The sequence below is a fragment of the Aythya fuligula genome, chromosome 5, assembly GCF_009819795.1.
Source record: "Aythya fuligula isolate bAytFul2 chromosome 5, bAytFul2.pri, whole genome shotgun sequence".
NCBI classification, from domain to species: domain Eukaryota; kingdom Metazoa; phylum Chordata; class Aves; order Anseriformes; family Anatidae; genus Aythya; species Aythya fuligula.
In genome coordinates, this window is record NC_045563.1 from 19,634,220 (window position 1) to 19,654,018 (window position 19,799).

The window sequence follows — 19,799 nt, forward strand, 5'->3', positions numbered from 1 at the left end:
TTCAAGAAGGAAATCTTAATGGCGCAGGAGCGGTCTGTCCCCACGTGCCCAAAGACGAGCCGGCGTGGAAGAAGACCGGCCTGGCTCAACAGAGAGTTGCAGCCTGAGCTTAGGAGAAAAAAGAGGGTTTATAATCTTTGGAAAAAATGGCGGGCCACTGAGAAGGACTATAAGGATGTTACAAGGTTGTGCAGGGACAAAATTAGAAAGGCCAAAGCTCATCTGGAGCTCAACCTGGCTACTGCCGCTAAAGACAACAAAAAATCTTTTTACAAATATATCAATGCAAAATGGAGGACTAAAGAGAATCTCCATCCTTTACTGGATGCGGGGAGAAACCTTGTTACAAAAGATGAGGAAAAGGCGGAGGTGCTTAATGCCTTCTTTGCCTCAGTCTTTAGCGGCAATACCGGTTGTTCTCTGGATACCCAGTACCCTGAGCTGGCGGAAGGGGATGGATAGCAGGATGTGGCCCTCACTATCCACGAAGAAATGGTTAGCGACCTGCTGTGGCACTTGGATGTACTGATGGTGAGTACTTGGAGGTACTGATGGATGCACTGATGGTGAATGACAGCTCCCCCTTGGTGCTGTCGCTGTGCAGAACTCATCCTTGATGCTGGCCCTCCCAGAACAGTTCATTGCCATTTCTAGTCATATTGTCTATATTTCATCCGTTTAAGTGAAAATGCATGTTGAAGTGTGTCAGCCTGTGGAGGCATTCCCTTCTATATTCCAAGTTATAGCTTGAGATCCTGATTTCCACTGGATTTCTTACTTGTTAAGTCAGAAAGAAATGCACGCTTTCATTTTAAATATTTTACCTTACATTTTCAGAAAGCAAACTCTAAATACACTTACGTTTCCAAACTGCCCACTCCACTCCTCCAGCTCAGCTTTAATAAATAATTCACAGGTAACAGTGAGGGGTTTTATTGGAGTTTAGGGATAAGATCAATAATTTCACAAGAAAAATATGTATTTATCATTATAAAAAAATATAAATCAATAGAACTATGGTTCATATTTCCTGTGAGATTCTGAGTGATTTCTTCCTATAGGTTGGTGACTGCAAAGTGAAATAAAGCTTGAGGCTCCCCCTCCTCCTGGTTTCCTTCAAAGGAAGATGTGATTATGAGGTCTATTTCTCAGGGCTAAACCCTGCAATTCACTTTTGTGCAGAAACTATGGAAGAACCTACATAAAGTTGTGAGGCCTAGGGAAAAATACATTTCTTTAATGCAACATGGGCTTTCAAACATGAGATAAACTATTCATTTCACAACTGGTTTACCTTCTTAATATTACCAGTGGCTTAACACCTTTCTCCTGCTCTTGACAAGAGCGTCCTTCACCTCCTTGTTCCTCAGGCTGTAGATGAGTGGGTTGAGCATGGGCGTAACCAAGGTGTAGAACACAGAGACTACCTTGTCTAGGCTGCCATGGCTGGATGCGGGTTGGAGGTACATGAAGAAAATCGTCCCATAAAACAGGGAAATGGCCATCAAATGGGAGGCACATGTGTTGAAGGCTCTGGACCTGCTTCCTGCTGAGTTCATCCTCAGGACAGTGTGGAGGATACAGATGTAGGAGAGCAAGATGACCATGCCTGTGCCCACCGCATTTATGGCAACAGTGATGAAGAAGACTATCTCACTGCTGTGGGTGTCAGAGCACACGAGCTTTAGCACGGGGCTGGCATCACAGAAGAAGTGGTCAATCTGGTTGGGTCCACAAAAGGAGCCCCCAAACGTGCATACTGTGTACACAATGGCGCTGAGAAAGGCAACAACGTAGGAAGCTGCCACCAACTGCTGGCAAATGCACCTGGAGATGACCACCATGTGGAGCAACGGGTTGCGGATGGCAACGTAGCGGTCGTAGGCCATGACAGCAAGGAGGTGACACTCAGCAGTTGCAAAGAATGCAAAGCCATGGAACTGCATCACACAGCCAGCGAAAGAAATTGTTTTGTTCTCTGATAACAGGTCTACTAACATTTTGGGGGAGATGACTGTGGAATAGCAGATGTCAGTAAATGAAAAATGGGTGAGGAAGAAGTACATGGGAGTGTGAAGGCTGGGAACAGCCCAAACCAAGACCATAATCCCAATGTTCCCCACCAAAGTGAAAATGTAAATCAGCAGAAACAACCCAAAGAGAGGCAGCTGAGCAAACTGGCTGTCTGTAATTCCCAAGAGGACAAATTTAGTCAGCGTGTGATTTCCTACCATGACCAGGTGTTACCTGCTGAGGCAAAAGGAAGAGAAATGTCAAAATGATAAAAAACAACAAACAAACAAACAAACAAACAAACAAAAAACAATAAAAGTACAGTGTTTCAGTGCTGGGTAATATTTTACTGTAATCAGTCATCAGTTTACCTACTACATCTTTGTATATTCTGCTGCATTGTCCAAATCCAGATTGTGTATGTTTTTTGTTTGTTTGTTTGTTTGTTTGTTTTGAAGTGATTAAAAATTAATATGGAGTGAGTTGGAGTGAGACAGATGATGAGTTTATTTTGTTTTTTAACCTATGTGTGGATACTTAAAATTATGTTTTGTTTGTCTGTTTGTTTCTAACACTTGTATTTTTGTATTTAAGACAACAATCAGATATTTATTCAACTTCAGTTTGACAGAAATTTTGAGTTCCCACAGCTTGTGTTTATAGATGAGTTGGAAGGGAACTCTCCCATGATGGAAAAAAAAGTCTGCAGAAGGCATAGTAGTTTTTACAAGAGATTCCAGGAAATTTGTAAGTCAGCAAAACTCAAAATGGAAAATACAATTCAGCTTTGAAGAGCAAGCCTTATGTCGTCATGCATTTTTAGAGCTTCCAATTGATTCTGTTTTGGTGGTTGTGATTTCATTTCAAAAGACACCTCAGAGCAGCCTTGTAGACTTACACATAAACCTAGAGCAAGAAAAAGTCACGGTACCAGTGAAATCACAGATTACATAACGTAATGATGTTCAGACATTTTCCTTTAGCTTTTAATTATTATTGTGGTCTTAAAATTACATTTATCAAATTATTATACATAATTTACAGTGAATAAAAGTCACATTGGTAAATTCATGATTTATGTCATTTTGGGGTCCAGCACATCAAAGCATCCTTAAAAAAAAAAAAAAAAAAGAGCATGAGGTTAAGATACTTACTTCAAAAACTGAGTAAATTTTAAAACATACCGATTCCAAAAGCTGATTTGTAAGCGACTATATTCCTATTCTGCTGACAATTGGAAATGTCACATTTCTTTATAACAAAATAAGACTCCACCTTGTTTAACACCTGCATAAATTGATTCATCTTACTTTAATTGCCTAAGTAAAATAAAAACAACTTTTATAAACCACTCTTCCCACTTTCTGTAAAGACAACCTACTTTGGTACAGCTGACTTCTGAAAGAGCCCAAAAAAAGGCGGAAAAGAACATAAGCAAGACAAATGCCTAAACACAGGCAGAGCTCTGCTTTGTCACAGTGCTACAGCTCCTCCTGTGCTTTCGCAGCTACCAGGTGGACAAAGAGAAGGATTTATCTCAAATGCAGCAGAGAATATCATGGGTTGGCAAAACCTCCATTAACCGGCAGAGAAGCTGTGGTCGTAACTTGCCTGATGTGAAGCAAGAGGCGCTCCTTCTCAGACTCCAGCAGCTGAGCTCCTGGGTGAGGGAGCAGTAAATACAGCCCCTTGTACTACCATGGGATTAAGCCCCCAGGGTTCCTCACGGCACGATTTACCAGGGAAGAAAAAAAAAAAAAAAAAAAAGGAGGACTGGAGCACCTGTCATATGAGGACAGGGTGAAAGAGCTGGGCCTGCTTAGCTTGGAAAAGAGAAGATTGAGGAGAGACCGCATTAATGTATATAAATATCTGAGGGGAGGGTGTCAAGAGGATGGAGCCAGTCTCTTTTCAGCTGTGCCCAGCAACAGAAAGAGAGGCAACAGGCACAAACTGAAGCACAGGAGGTTCTGGCTCAATATGAGGGGACACTTCTTTACTGGGATGGTGGCAGCGCTCTGGGACAGGTTGCCCAGAGAGGCTGTGGAGTCTCCTTCTCTGGAGATATTCAAAACCCATCTGGGTGCCATCCTGTGCAATGTGCTCTAGGTGATCCTGCTTGACAGAGAAGGGTGGACTAGATGATCTCCAGAGATCCCTTCCAACCTTGGCCATTCTGTGATTCTGTGATTCTGACACAGTTGCAGTGATGACCTGTTGACTGTGCTTCTGAGATGCCAGCAGTCCATGCAAGGGTTTCAGTCTGACCTTGCCTCTACAAAATGGAAATATATTAATTTCAGATTTTCCACAGGCTGTTACTGTGCTCCCAGGGATGAATAAAGCACTACTGACTCCCTTCTCTGGAGCTGCTGAATTCCCTCCATTGACCCTGGATGGTCCACTGTGCCAGCAAGAGTGGGTTTGCTATTTTCTTCAATAAGTTGGCAACGTCTTGTCTTAAAATTTGGTTCAGAGATCCCTATGACTTTCAAAGCTTAATTTTCTTTCTGACTATCACATGCATTTTTCCAAAGCCTTAATATGGCAATCATTTTCCAGTGTGAAATTGCATTGTAAATACTCTAAATATCATGACAGCCAGTCATGCCTAGTTAAGTTCAAAATTATGCAGTGTTAATACATAACCTTAAGTGTTAACACAGGCAGAAATGTGTAAAGAGGAAAGTAGAAATCATACTTCTCCAAATCAATGAAGATGTTGATCATCGTAGTCTCTGTGTTAGGTTCATTTGCACTGTAGATGTTCAGATCTGGTAGGTATCCGTAATGATCTATCACGTATACTGCACACAAACATATATTTCCAATCATTCCCTGTTGCTCCTGGGTGTAGTTTGAGAACTTTGGTCAATCTTTCCAACTTGTGTGTTTCCATAATTACAAGGTGCTAAGAAGTTGCTGTTTCTTGATGATATTACAGCGGTTCTTGATCTCAGTGTATCCTTGCTCCCAGATGACAGCCCATCTCAAAGGTTAAGGAAGTAATAGTTCCACACCTCTATGTTTCTCAGAATCACCAAGGGAAGCTTGCAATTATATCTGAAGTATAGAAAAAGTAAAAGAGATTGGCCTGGGGTGATGCGCCCAATGAGGCTGTTGGCAGCTTATACCAGCCATCTAAGCCTGAAAGCAATAAACAGTGAAGACAATAGCCTCTGGGAGGAACATTCATGTGTGGACGTCTAACATCAAGTAAAATTAAGAGAGAAAAAGACTAGGAATAAATTTGCTTCTCTGAATCTCTGATTTATAAAGCAAGCTAGAAGGTGGAAAAAAATAATATTTTAAAGTCAATGATTGTGTGAAGTAGTTGTTCAGGCAGGTAAGAAAGATCAGGTTACAGGCAATGTCAAAGAAATGTAGCAGTAATTGACAAGAGCAAGAAATGCCATTTCTCTTTGAAAAAATCCTTGCCAACTGTTATGATGTACACTGGGACAAACACACTTGTTCAGAAGTAATCTTTAGTATGTGTCTCTCTACCCAGAGACAATTCTTTTTTGGAACATTCTTATTATTTCATCCTGTTTGAAATGGACACACACACACTTTCAGATGAATTTAATAGGATATTGTCATATTTTCTGTATCATTGCTGTTCTAATTTTCCTCAGAAGTAAAAAGGTGTAGATTCTGGCAATATCTTTTGAAAGACCTCAGAGTAACTAATAACAGAGGTGGACACAGAAGTAGTTAAGACTGACGAAGTCTGATTATTTTATAAAAAAACAGAAGATGTGGAATCTAAGGTACTGTTTGGGGGATATTGGTGAAATTAGTGGAGAGCAGGAATACAGGGCAGCAAAAGTCTTCATGGTCAAGTGGAAGACTGGATTAGGAAATAAAGAAATTGGCTATTGAAGTATACTCTAGCCTGGTATGAGGGCTGACTCTGGTTTTCTCATTGAGAAATAGGAACTATTTTTAAATTTCCCTCAAACTTCCACACCTAAGAAACACATAGCTATGTCACAATTCTTTTCTGAATGAAAGAAACAATGCTTTACTCTCTACCCTTAATTTAGCATATTAACTAGTTGTTTGAAAGTATTTAAGAAGTTACTGTTTGCTTAAAATGTTAGCTTCTGATATAAATAAAGGAAAGCACATTTTTTAGCAAGTCACCAGCTAAGCTGCAAGATACAGTCTTGCAGAAAATATTTACCTCCTTCTGTTCATGTAGCTGTTCTCACGAGATGTGAGCAGTCACTAAAATGTAGAATGTAGTTAATTTCCCAAAGTAGTAACTAACTTTGTTAGTAGTCACCTAAAAACAACAACAACAACTAATAAACTAAACTAAACCAAACCAAACCAGCCAACCAAACAAACAAAACTAATGGTTTTGTTTTTTAGCATTTAGAATAAAATGTCATAAGCAGCAAATTCCAATTCTGAGCTACCTGGGATAATATGTCTTTGGGACATTGTCAACAGGGAAAGCAGAGTGGTTGCTGATACCTCTCCCACTGGAATGTTATCAGACCAAATGTTAATGAATATGGGCTTCTCTTCCCTTAATGTGGTGAAAACTGCAGACAGACAGAAACAATGTGCATGGAGAAGACTAGGGTGATGTCAGAGGAAAAGCTTGTTTTATCACTTTTTTTCTTTGGAACCAGTGTGTGGCAGAAGTTATATTTAAAGCATGGTTGAAAGTGCTTGAGGCCAGGAGACGTGGGTGCCTGCATCGCTAGGTGCTTGTGGACCGACAGAGCAGCCTGCCAGGGTGTCCAGCAGTGTTTTGTTAGAGAGCTTCATTATCTACAGAGCATGGGATTAAAACCACACATAATTAAGCAAGGGATGAAGTCAATGTGCTTAGGATGACTGATCTCATGGAAGCTGCCATCTTGCAGTGTGTTTTTCCACACCGATGGCTTTGGGAAACCAGACTAGTCACAGAATTTATGTTCAAGGGTTTCATGAATTACCCTGGCCTCCAAGCTACCCTCTTTGGGGTTTTCCTGCTTATCTGTTGTCAAGGTGGTGGATAACCTTGGCATTGGCACTTAAATCTGGCTCGATTCCCAACTGCAACCCCCTTTGTACTGGATCTCTGTTTCTCTTCAGCTGTGACACCCAAAATGCTGCTGAGTTTCTCAGAAGCTGCCTTGTACAGGTGTATTTTTTATGTTGCATTTGTAATTGGAGTCTTACCAAGTGGTCTGGTCTGGGCTTTGGGGTTGTCAGAAGGAAGCTGTGACAATTTTCTGTATATCATTGGGCATCTTGTATTGTGTCTGGCCCTACCAATGTGGGATTAACTTGTACCTGTGCCTCTAGATAGTTTATTTTTTAACAGCAGAGATACAATGCATCCTTGAAGAACTGCCAGGGGCAGATTTGTGAGGAGAATGTGCTAAAATGTTCAGATTGCTACTGAATGTTTGGAGGCTAGCATGTCCTAGGTATCCTCATGGATCTGCCATTCATTAGGCAACCCCAAGTCACCTATATTTTGAAGGGAAATACAGTGACAAGGCTCAGCCTTCTAAAAACAAAACATTTCTGAGTTTTCTGCTGGAAACTCAGACAGTTTACTTTACTTCTCAGTCATCTTTGACCTGGTAGACTAAGGTCATCATGGTAGAGCTGCTCTTTGTGTATGGGTATTGTTTATTAGCATGGTGGATTAAATCCTTGTCAAGTCCTGTACCTATTCCAGCCATGACACGGAACGTAACAATTTCAAGTAAACCTCAATCCTGGAACAAACTTTTTCTCAGCTGCTGAAATCAGCTGGTTAAGTCAGAGCAAGTGTTCCCTGACAGACTTGTCATGGGGCTGGTGTACTGGGAGGATGCCTGGGTTATCTCTGCTTCTGCCAAGAAGTGAGTGCTATGGGCCCTTTCTTTATGGCCCTTTCCTTCGGACTAAGCCACCAACTTCAGTGTAATGGTTTCAGTTTATTACCAGGCAATCCTTACTCCAGATGGGAGCAGGCAAAGGAACTTTGAATATGGAATGTTTCGTTAAAGCTGCTGGAAACAGAAATTGGAATTTCCCTGGGAATCTTCCATAATGACCCATTCAAGGATGTATTTTAAAAATTACTCTGCTGCACTTTAATCTTCATAATGTTTTCTATAGCAAGTAAATACCTCAAATGAATTTAATACAGAACATTAAATATTGGACAGTGACAGTTTCTAAATGTGCTATTTAATGGAATTTTTCAGTATATATATATTCAAACTGAGGATATACAATAAAGCCATGGTGCACTAGTTGTAATGAAATTAATACTTTTTTTTTTCTTAGTTATTTTTTTTTTCCAAACAGTTATCTGTTACCTTCACATGAGATTTAATTGGCCAAATTTGAGTTTAGTAGATAAATATTGCATCTGACCTTAATCTTTCTCCATAGCAGGAATGAAAGAGCAAGATCCTTGTTAAATTAAACAAATTAAACATGCATAAAGGCATAGCTTTCTCCCTACAGAAAATATAACATCTCTCTGACATTTCTTTTCAAGATGCTTGAATCAGAGTTGCAGTAACCCATCCAGCCCATGGGTCATATCACTTTGATAAGCCAATATTGCTGCCTTTCACTTTATATACTATTTTAATGTGTGATATATATATATATTTTAATTGGAATTTCGCCTTTCCATTTCTGCCAAAATCTCGGGTCCCGATCTCAGGTCCCATTACTGAAAAGGAAAAATATCTACAGTGGACTTCATGTTATGAATTACAATCTCATTAAGGTATTTCAGGCACTGAGAGAGGATGATACTTGAGTATGTTGAGCTGAGGTGAGTTACACTGAAATTGCTGTGAATGTGCTATCCATAATCTGCTAATCAAAATTTGTTTGCAGAAAGTACTGTACTAATACCATCTCTTTCCAAAATATACAGAGATTGTTCTGGTCTTTTAGTAGAGTTGGAGCAATAGAATGACCCTGATCTCTGTTAAAAGGGAGGAAAAAACAGGCCACTGTGATGCTCCTGGGAATATCTGAAACATAGAAAAAAGGTTTAGAGGACTGCCATCCCCAGTCATGTTCTGACAGGTGGGTCTAATACAGCCCTCCCCGTTCTTAATTGTCAGTAGTCTGGAAGTGGTTCAGGCTCATTCATTGTCTGGAGGCTTGGGCCAGCCATCATCTCCGTGATCCTAGCCATCTGCACAGGCATTCAGCCAACACCGATTACTGCAGCATAAGCTGCTTACAAGAGGTGTTTGAGATGCTTGGAGTAAATTGCCCTTTGGATCTACCTTCCTGTCTTGCCCTGGGTTTTCAGAGGGGATTGTGAAGAGTAACTCGTACTCGTTGGGATCTCTAGCTGTTCTGTCTCTTGAGGTTACGAATTGTTGTCACAGGTTCTTGATATTTGTGACAACAATGTTGCTGTAGTCCAGGAATTAGCATAGGATTTTGCATCATCCTGCATGCATAGTTAAGCCTTTGTTAGTAGTTCAAGCTGTTATGACTCATGGACTCTCAGTAAGGAGCCAGCAGTATACAGCCAAGACTTGCTTCTCTTAGAAACCTGAACTGTAGCCAAGACAAGGACAAACACCCCCTCCCTGAAGAGGGGTGTCTGTTGTCCACAGAGACTTGCAGACACCTGTATAAAGGCAACACATTGATGTAAGTGAGGAACTTCACCTGAAGGAAATATGCATGTGGCTCTTGAAACCTCAGGAGAAATGTTCTTGTTTACCTGGAAACTGTGAAGATGGCTTCAAGTTTTAATCCCCGAGATTCACCATGCATGTCTCCTGAGTCTGTAGTTCCATCCAAAGTGGAAGGGAAAGTGGCCTCCATCCACAGGTCAAGGAGACCGTTCCCTGAATGGTCAGGCTGAGCTCTGTTGGGACTGTCCTCTGTTATAAACCTCTGCAGCTATACTACCTTTGGGGAGGCTGCTCTGATTTACACCAGATAAAGGTTTTCTCCTCTGTTTTGGTAAAGGTGAAACATTTCTGTTGGGATGCACTTGGGATGCACACCAGTATATGAATTCAAAAGTGTGCAGGGATCAAAAGTCATGGTGCTTATGGTATCTTTAAGGAGCCTGTGAGAAGAGAGGAAAACATTCTCAAGGAGGAATTAACCCATCCACCAAGCCTGAGACAAAGTGTGCATGTTTAGCTGATGGAGAAGGGCTCTGCAATGAGTCTTCTGATCCTGATGCTCACCTGATGGGGTAAGACTTTGATCTTCATTGTTCTATTCTAAATCTTCATGTTATCAGGGACTGAAACCTGTATTTCACCCTTTCTCTAAGGTGAGCAGCCTGATTATGTGCCTAAATTCAGTCAATGGGAGCTGAGTGAGCCTGGATCAGCACAACTCTGTGGTCTCCCCTCTGGCCAAGGGGAGAGGCAGGAGCTGCTGGAGGGAGATGCATTTTGCCTATGGAAAATGGGATGAGGGAAGTCCTCATGAACATCCTCACCAACAGGATGCTGTGCTGTGCCACAGCCAAGATTCCTCTGTGAAGGATTTTCTTCACAGATTGCCTCTTAAAACAGTGAATTCTCACACTGGCTCTTTTTTTTTCCTTTTTTCCTTTGGCTGTTTTCCTCCCTTCTGCCAGAACTGTGAGCCATTCCCTGTTCTCACCTGGAAATGAGTAGCAATTCAGTCGGATGCTGCTGCCTAAGCACACTGGGGAAGGCACCAGGTGTTACTTTATATTTCAGGGCATCACAGATCCTATTTCTGCCTGGTCTTGGTCAGTACGTTACAGCTGGTTCATATTCATAAACACTTGCAGCTCTCTCTCCTGACACTTGAATCATTTCTGCAAATCAGGTTTCATCTCCTAGCCCATTTCTGAAAATACAAGGCATGATGAATGTCATCAATGTATTGTACTGGTTAATGGTGCCTCATGGCAAGAGCAAGTGATGAGCAGGGATGCAATGGGCTCTGGTCTGCTCAACTCCATAAGCATTTATTGATAGACTGACTTATTATATATTAAATCTGCATAAATGCTTTGTACATGGGACCTTAACACCCAGAGTAATGCATTTGCTCTCAGTGTCACAGGGCAATCAAGGTAGATTTTGATGTTTAACACTTAATTGTATATTCTCTAAGTTATATTAATGAAAAGTTTGATGCTCATTCCAGTTCAAGACAATGGCTTCAGATTCAAATTGCACTCATGGTCTCCCTGGCTTCCTCTCCCCAAGGTTTCTGAGACTAATATTAAACTTCTCATTTCTTTCTTGCAGGCTCATGCAACCTGCACTGCCAAAAACTTTGTCTTTTCTGCAGTGTCTCTTCCAAAACCAAGAAAGAAAAGCTATGGTATTTTTAATTTTACTCCAGACTGTTACAGTTGTAGCCAGAAGATGCTGCTGAAGACACAGCCATCCTGTTCAGGGCTCCTTCTGATCTGTTTGAAACTGGGGAGGGGGAAGGAAGGAAACAAATAAGGAGAAAGGCTTAATTGCTAGAGAGCAAGGGCAGAGCTGGTAACTTAGTCTGTGTCATCCGAATCTCTATCTGATGCTTCATCCATCAATCTCATCAAACTGCAGGTACCAAAATGGGATCCTGAGTTAGAGATGAACCTGACCTAAGGTCTGCCCACAGTCTGGGAGGTGAGATGCCTTCAACTGTGATTTGCTGCAGGCTGGTGTGGGCATTTAGGAAAGCTGGGATGCCTTTTCTTCAGAAGAAGCCCCGCCCCCCCCCTTCCCTTGGCCTGTAGAAGACAAGCTCAGGCCAGCTGGCTGCCTTCTCATGGCTAATGTGTGGTCCATAGTATCCTAGCTCCCTAGAAATGAATGGTCTGGGTATCCTAGTTGCACATGGTGTAAATTGTCAACTTATCCAATTTCAGCTTTAAAATAATATAAAAAGGCATCCTTTTCACTGTCCTGTGTCTTTGTGCCCTCTCTCTTGGTAGACACGAGGCCCTGAATGGCAGAGGAGAATCACACCTCGGTGGCAGAGTTCATTCTTGAGGGCCTGACTGACCAACCAGAGATGAAGGCAGCCCTCTTTGTGGTGTTTTTGCTCATATACATCATCACCCTGTTGGGCAACATGGGGATAATCATCATCATCCGAGGTGACCCCCGGCTCCACACATCCATGTACTTCTTCCTTGGCAGCCTCTCAGTGGTGGACATCTGCTTCTCTTCTGTGATTGCCCCCAGGACTCTGGTGAACTTCCTATCGGAGAGGAGGACCATTTCCTTTGCTGGCTGCACAGGCCAAACCTTCTTTTACATTGTTTTTGTGACCACTGAGTGCTTCCTGCTGGCTGTCATGGCATATGACCGGTACGTGGCCATCTGTAACCCACTGCTCTATTCCTCCGTTATGACTCGGAGGCTGTGTGTGCAGCTGGTGGTGGGGTCCTACATTGGGGGCATCCTGAATGCCATCATACAGATGACCTTCATCATCAGGCTGCCCTTCTGCAGCTCCAATGTCATCAATCACTTCTTCTGTGATGTTCCTCCCCTCCTGGCTCTGTCCTGTGCCAACACCTACATCAACGAGATGATCCTCTTCTCCTTAGCTGGTGTCATCGAGCTCAGCACCATCTCCATCATCCTGGTCTCATACATCTTCATCTTCTGTGCCATCCTGAGGATCCGTTCAGCTGAAGGTAGGCAAAAAGCCTTCTCCACCTGTGTGTCCCACCTGACAGCTGTGACCCTGTTATATGGGACGACAATTTTCATGTACTTGCGCCCCAGCTCTAGTTACTCCCTGAACACAGATAAGATGGTCTCCGTCTTCTACACAGTGGTGATCCCAATGCTGAACCCACTCATCTACAGCCTGAGGAACCAGGTGGTGAAGGATGCACTGAGGAGAAGAGCAGAAAGAATCACTGTTGGGGTCTGAGCAGAGTTAATGACACAGGAGCCGGCGAAGACGTTGGAAATCCACAAATGCACACAGTGTCATAGACCAGGACTCAGGCCACCTGGCTGTGGAGCTTTGATTCAGGCTGTGGAGCCTCGATTCAGGCTGTGGAGCCTCTGTCCATGCAGGTGTTCCAATCATGTCTGAATGAGGCCATGTGCAATCATTTAGTGTAAGGTCAGCCCTGATTTGAGCAGGAGATGGGATTCTTTTGATCAGAAAGGACATGTGGGAGGCCTCCAGTCCTATGAGTGCCAAGTTATATGCATTCACATGTGTGTGTATCCATAAAAATGCAGCAATTCCATATTATACAACATATTTATTATATTCCTTTGTGTCCACATACACATTTGTTACTGATTTCCTTGTCAATCTCTAGCTGAAATTAGCTATAATACCAAGCTATAGCCCCCTGCTTGGTAAATGAAGGGGTGTGGGATGTGCTGTTGTTGGGTTTATCAGAAAAATGCCTATACCAAAAAAGAAATGCCAAATAATGTCACAGAACATTTCCTGATCCTGCAGAGCTTAGCAGCATGCCTTGATTTGGGATCAGCATTTCTGCTCCTTAGGGCTAACGTGGGCTGACATTTTCTTGGTAAGAAATTAAAAACATTTATGTTATCCAGAACGGTTCATGAAGGCAGGACATCCCCCCAGGATTGGACCCAGGATCTGGCTGGGGAGGTGGTTCCTTCAAAAACTCTTCCTGGGAAAGATGGGAACAAAATCTGAATGGGTAAATTATGAGGTTTAAGTGTTGGGGGTGAGGTGAGGGGGGATAACTGTATAAGGTGAGTAAGCCAACTGAATATGAAATATGATTTTTTTTTTTAAATAGGTCTGTCTGAAACAAGGCTGCTAAGTTACTGGAATTTTGCAGAGTTAAATTGGTCTTTTGACTTTTTTTGGGTAGCCATATGCATTTTTCCTTATTTATTTATTTATTTATTTATTTATTTTTCTCTTCCCTCACAATTTCTGCCTTTCAAAGGCTTGAAACAAAGCTCTAATTGGCTTACTAATTTATGCCCACAGTGTCTTGTTAGGTACAAAGAAAATATTTTCAGTAGCGGCTGCATCCTGTAATCTTTCACTTCACCATGAGGCAATGGGGGAAAGGAGTTTAAAAAAAGGGGGGGGGGGAGAAAAAAAAAGGGGAGGATAATAATAAAAAATAATAAAAATAACAAAGTATGTACTTCTTACACAAGAAGCAACTCCTGCCACAAATTACAGCTCCCACCTTTCACCATTTTAGCTAGAAACTGCTGTGGATGCTATGAAATGCTACCATTCCCCGGGTGGGTTTGCCACAACTATTTTTTCCCCACCCCAAAAAACTTTTCTACATTCCTCCAGCACTTCCTCAGTTCAAAGTAATGGGTGTCCCCACAAAGGTCTCTGGAGGGCACTCAGGGAGTTGTCTGAGGAGGTGACCGGGGCTCCTACTGGATGAGGACTCTTTAACTTGGTGTGAGTTCTACCGTCAACTGAGGAAAAATCTTCTCCCAAACACATCTACCAGTGAAACATAACCCACACAGTGATTTGACCTTGGTCAGCACCTGAAACCTTGAACAATTATTTTTAACACCTCATTGCTGCTGGCAAGGCAACATGGTGGGCTTGTACAAATACACCGCAAAAAAAATGTTGTTACTTGAACGTGCCTTTCCTTCCCAAACTCTGCATTTCATCTGCCACTGAATAAAATCCATTCCTGTGTGCATGTATATGACTTATTGCTTCTGTAAGTGTTGTGCTGTCAGCTCCTAGAGACACACAATGACCATAGCAGTCTGGTTCAGGTATTAAAAGGGAGCGCTGCAGGGTGGAAATGCTAAATTATTGGCTAGTAAAGTACTGATCAGCATTTCTTGTACGTCGTCACCATCTATTGGGCACTGTTGGAAATATCTACTCCCCCTTCTGTTAGCTGAAAACTTTTTTTTTTTTTTTTTTTGTCCTATTAAGCCTTGGGTAACTGAGAGGCTTGGCCTTGAGCAGAAGAACAGAGAAACAGCAAGTAAGTAAAATAGGGCCCTTGTGTTGCCTCCACAGCTGGTGACCCATCACAGAACAGGGAGAGAGGGAAACTTTACTGCTGAAATGAGGTTTTTAGTTTTAGTGGGTTTTTTTGTTTGTTTGTTTTTTTAAATAATAATAACAACAACAACAACAACAACAATAATAATAATATATATATTTTTTTTTTTAAAAAAAGCAATTCTTGAGTGAGGCCTCAGGTTAGATAAAATTCAAAAATTCAGACTGAATTCACCCTGCCCTATGTATTATTTTTAACCTTGGGTTACACCATGCATTATTTAAAGCAATAATTCCTGATATTTAACTAGTTCTCTTCTGCATGGATCATCATTTCCTGCAGTATAGAACATTCTTAGGATCCATGCAGTCTGTCTTTATTCCTGACAAAACGATTCCAGATTTTATAATAAAAACAAATGGAAAAAAAAAAAAAAAGAGAGATCAGAACAGGTCTCATGTATGTGAATAACTTGATTTTTTTTATTATTATTATTATTGTAGTTTACAGAATTCACATACATCTCTACCCAAATAATCCCAGGTGAGCAGGTCTCCTCAGTGCATTTGGACGCTAAATTAAATGGGTTAGGCTGCTTGTGTGACTGCCTGGCTCTGTTGATGCTGTGCACCTCTCCAGCATGAACAGAGAACAGCTGGGAGTACAACAACGGTCCTCTGCTTGAGGACAGCAAGGACAGTCGCCATCAGAGACCAGAGGGGTGCTGGAGGTATGAGCACAAGGAACACTTGTGTAATTTGAAATCTCTTACTAATGAGTCTTTTCTGTACTTTTAGATAATTTGGACTATAGGACTTCTAAAACAACAGTGGAACGTTTTAGGTCTATATTTTAGGCATGTTCCCATACCAAGGTTTTGAGGATAGCATTCACACTGAGAGCGGATGAATGGCTACCTAAGCAGGACAACACATTGCAGACTGCTCTGCAAGGCATTGCTCTGCAGCCAGGGTCTTGTGTCTATACCTTTGTGGTTGAAGTGTTGGAAAAACTAACGATGGGCTGCTCGGTGAGTCAGAGAGTGTCTCACTGAATGGTCTTGCACTGGTTTGCCCAAGAAATGCAAGATCTTATCAAGTCTGAGCAGGTGGCGTAAATGCAGGTCCTTTTCCCATGAGGAAAACCAAGAATATTTGTGCTTTTGCTGGCAGCTAGTTAGCAGAATATTGAACTACTGGCTGTCAGCACGAACAGCGTAGGACCTGAGGCAGGAAGGTATGGGTTTTAGTTTAATTTATCTCCGTTCCGGTCAATGTCTTCAAGAAGCGGAGAGGTGTGATTCCTGACAGGGAGCTTCAGCTGCCCGTTCTGAGATGAAGCCCGTGCCCCTGCTTAATTGTGCAGCTTGGGTCATTCCTCCCGGTGTCCCCATCTCTGTGTCTGGATGCTGCCTCCAGGGTAGGTCCAGCCCTGGCCCCTGCAGCTCTGTTTTCATTAGCTGCAGCCTGTCTCCTGGTTCCTCGCAGGGGTCTCAGAGGCACTGCTTCCCCTCTGGCAGTGGGGAAAGTGTCTCTAAATCTCCATTAATAATAATGTGAGGCCAGACACATTGCTTGCAGGACATCTGATATTAGGTGTCTGGCTCCGGAGCAGAACCTCTCCCCTGAGCAAAGTGTCATAAGATCATTCTAAGTGTGGATCTGCTTGTCAGGTTCCAGATAAGATGCACTCTCTCTCTGCTCTCTGGTGTAACGCTGTCAAGTGATGATTAATGTTATCCAGGAAAAAAAATCAATGTTTTTTTATTCCATCCATTGCAGAGTGTCGTTTTAGGAGCTGCAGCTTTCTCTCTAGTGAGCAGGGAGTCTGAATTTATCTTTTAACTCTGGTTTCAGCATCAAGTCCAAAACAAAGCCCAGCAAGACAAGCCCTGGCTCCTATTACTGTCCCACCTTATATGAGGACATGTTATGTTGGGAAAGGTTGCATTTTCCAGTGCTTTCACCCAGATGCAATCTTCCTGGGAGATCTGCTGCCTGAATTCACAGGTGTGCTCATGTTGGCCGTGGAGCACCCATCCAGCTCTGATGCTGGATGGAGGGGTGTTCCTGTCCTTGTCAGAAAAGACAGGGTAGATATGACCACATTTAAGCACACAGTATGCTTTAAGTTAGATGTATTTAGGCAGAAATGATGCTTAAACTGCACACTTGATGTAAGTGTGATCTATGTATGACAGGTCTGAACCAATATAGCCAGCTGGTGGATGTTGCATGCATGGTTTGTTATATGCTGACCTGTTACTTTTACTTTCTCCTTTTCTTTGGTTATGTGAAGCTGTACATATTTGTACAACAATTAAATCCATTTCCCTGGCGCTTTTGCGCAAACTGTGGGCCAGCAGTAGGGCCCAGGCCATGAGCTGCACCACAATGTCTCCAGCAGCTCCGTCATTTGATGAGGTGAAGTGGCTCCAGGAGGTCCCATCCAGGAGGTGCCTTGGCTAAGGAGCTGTCTGTCTTTGTACCTAGCCAATGACTGCATTTCATCACTGTCTTTTAGAGAAGAATTCACTAGTTACTCTTCCAAAAACTTCCAAATTTCTGTCGCCTGCAGTAAGTCTGTACGGGGAGCTCAAAGGGTGGACCACTGCAAAGCCACAAGGAACTGGACGTCTTCTCCTAGGACTCTTCTGAGGGAGTTTATAAGCTTAAGTAGTAGGACTGTGAGACTCCATTTTAGTGCAATATCTCACATTTTTTTATTGTCTCTATCTGCCTCTTCTGCTGCTGATGTTTTTACAGCGTGTATGACTGTGCAACATGCCCTTATGCAGATGTCCTTACAGCATGGTTACCAATTGTATTTGAAACTTGGGCTCCTGCAGAGAGGTACCCAAACTGTAAAGCTGAAGTTTGAAGTTCCTGAAGAAACCACCACTATCACTGGTCTGATCTTTTGCAAAATGGAGGCCAGAAATACTCACCTTTTTGCTGGTGAGCATGTGTATTCATCTATCACTGTACAGAAGACTGGCCTTGGGAACTTGAGCCATTCTAGAAATCGCTCAAAGATTTATATTGACTTAAAGTTTTGTGGCTGGTAGACAAGAATTAATATTCAACATTGTTGACAGACTTGGGCCTATTAAACATTGCCATTTGTAAGATGTACTGCAGGTACACTGATTGTATACTCAGTATGGTTGAAGATAATTCTACATTTGCACCTGAGTTCTTTCTCCTGGGCTTAACAAGCCAAGAAGACCTGCAGGTGATATGCTTTGTCTTATTCCTTGCCATCTATGTGGTCAGCCTAGTGGGAAATCTGGGGGTGATCACATTAATAAGAATTGATTCTTGCCTGCACACACCCATGTACTTCTTCCTTAGCCACTTATCTCTCCTGGATGCCTGCTACTCTTCCACCATCATCCCTCAGGCCTTGCTGAACTTTTTGGTGAAGAGGAAGGCCATCTCCTTCATGAGATGTGCTGCTCAACTCTTCTCCTTCGCCACCTGTGCCACTGCTGAGTGCTATGTGCTGGCTGCCATGGCTTACGACCGCTACGTGGCGATTTGCAACCCGCTGCTGTACCCTGTGATCATGTCCCGGCAGCTCTGCATCGGGATGTTGGTGGGTGCCTACCTGGCTGGAGTGCTCAGCTCAGCCATCCACACGGTTTCCATATTCCATCTCCCATTCTGCCATTCCAGGAGGATCAACCACTTCTTCTGTGATGGCCCCCCACTGCTAGCCCTCTCCTGCTCTGATGCCTGGCTCAGCGGGATGGTGGTTTCTGCTGTGGTGGGCTTCAATGTGCTAAGCACCACGGTCTTCATCCTGGTCTCCTACTGGCTTGTCCTGTCCGCAGTCCTGCAGATCCACTCCGCAGCCGGGCGGCACAGAGCTTTCTCCACCTGTGCCTCTCACTTGATCTCCGTCACTTTGTACTACGGCAGCTCCCTCTTCATGTACCTGCGCCCCAGCTCCACAGCCACCTTGGATCATGACAAAGTGGTCTCTGTGCTGTATGCGGTTGTAGTCCCCATGCTGAACCCTCTGATCTACAGCCTGAGAAATGCAGAAATGAAGAAAGCCATTAGGAAAGCACAAGGTAGATTGCTGTCCTTGCTGCCCATCAGAGGTCTCATCAGGGCCAGCTGAAATGAGAGAGCTAGGGAGGCTTCAATATTATTTCCAATTACACACCTTCCAGCAGCAATTATTTAGCTATTAACAAAAATAATAACCAACTTCATTTCATGCTTCAGAGAGCCAAAGGGAGGACACAGGCGCTGGCTTTGTCCCACACCTTGCTGCTGTTGACATCAAATTGGTCCATGTCTGCTTGCTCATGTCTTCTGTTAATGACTGACAAATTTCCTGGCAATATGAGGCTGTTAACTGAATTTTCCAGCAGTTGGCTTGAGACCGTGAATTTAGATCACTTGAAATAATGCTGTGACAGTGGTTTTTGTTTGAAATAATCATTGAAGTCTGGTATTGTTTTGCTTTGTTTCCCTAACTTCAACTGAAGGCTATTTTTTCCCTGATTCCCATTGCTTTTCCTATTTCATTCTTGGTTTTTAGCCTAGTATTGAATGGGGACAAAACAAATTAAAGAAAAAAGAGATGGGAAACTTTTTTCTACCCAGTTCTGGTACATTGCCAGAACTGACAGTCTGGTGCCTTCCAGAAGAAAAACAAATTGACATAAAAACAAACAAACAAACAAACAAAACAAAACAAAAAACCCCACACATTTAAAACCACCTACATGTTTCTCCATCTCGCTTCCCCATCTTTACACAGTTTGGTTTCTCTTCTGTCTGCCATTTCTTCTGTATTTTCTAGGTGTCTGGTACAAAATTATAATCTAATATTT

The 19,799-nt window shown here is 42.6% G+C and overlaps 3 protein-coding genes across 3 annotated transcripts; 2 read left to right on the forward strand and 1 right to left on the reverse strand.

The window, feature by feature from the left end:
- Positions 1-1,304: 1,304 nt before the first annotated feature.
- LOC116489508 (olfactory receptor 1020-like) lies at positions 1,305-6,896 on the reverse strand. Its single transcript, XM_032187931.1, has 2 exons — positions 6,887-6,896; positions 1,305-2,227 (listed from the first exon to the last, which is right to left on the reverse strand). Exon 2 carries the CDS (start codon positions 2,103-2,105, stop codon positions 1,305-1,307), a length of 801 nt encoding a protein of 266 aa, XP_032043822.1. The 5' UTR covers positions 2,106-2,227; positions 6,887-6,896.
- Positions 6,897-11,937: 5,041 nt separating this feature from the next.
- LOC116490161 (olfactory receptor 1019-like) lies at positions 11,938-12,876 on the forward strand. Its single transcript, XM_032189125.1, has one exon. The coding sequence runs from the start codon at positions 11,938-11,940 to the stop codon at positions 12,874-12,876; it is 939 nt and encodes a 312-aa protein (XP_032045016.1).
- A 5,236-nt stretch (positions 12,877-18,112) lies between these two features.
- LOC116489509 (olfactory receptor 1020-like) lies at positions 18,113-19,078 on the forward strand. The gene has a single exon (XM_032187932.1). It carries the CDS (start codon positions 18,113-18,115, stop codon positions 19,076-19,078), a length of 966 nt encoding a protein of 321 aa, XP_032043823.1.
- Positions 19,079-19,799: the final 721 nt, after the last annotated feature.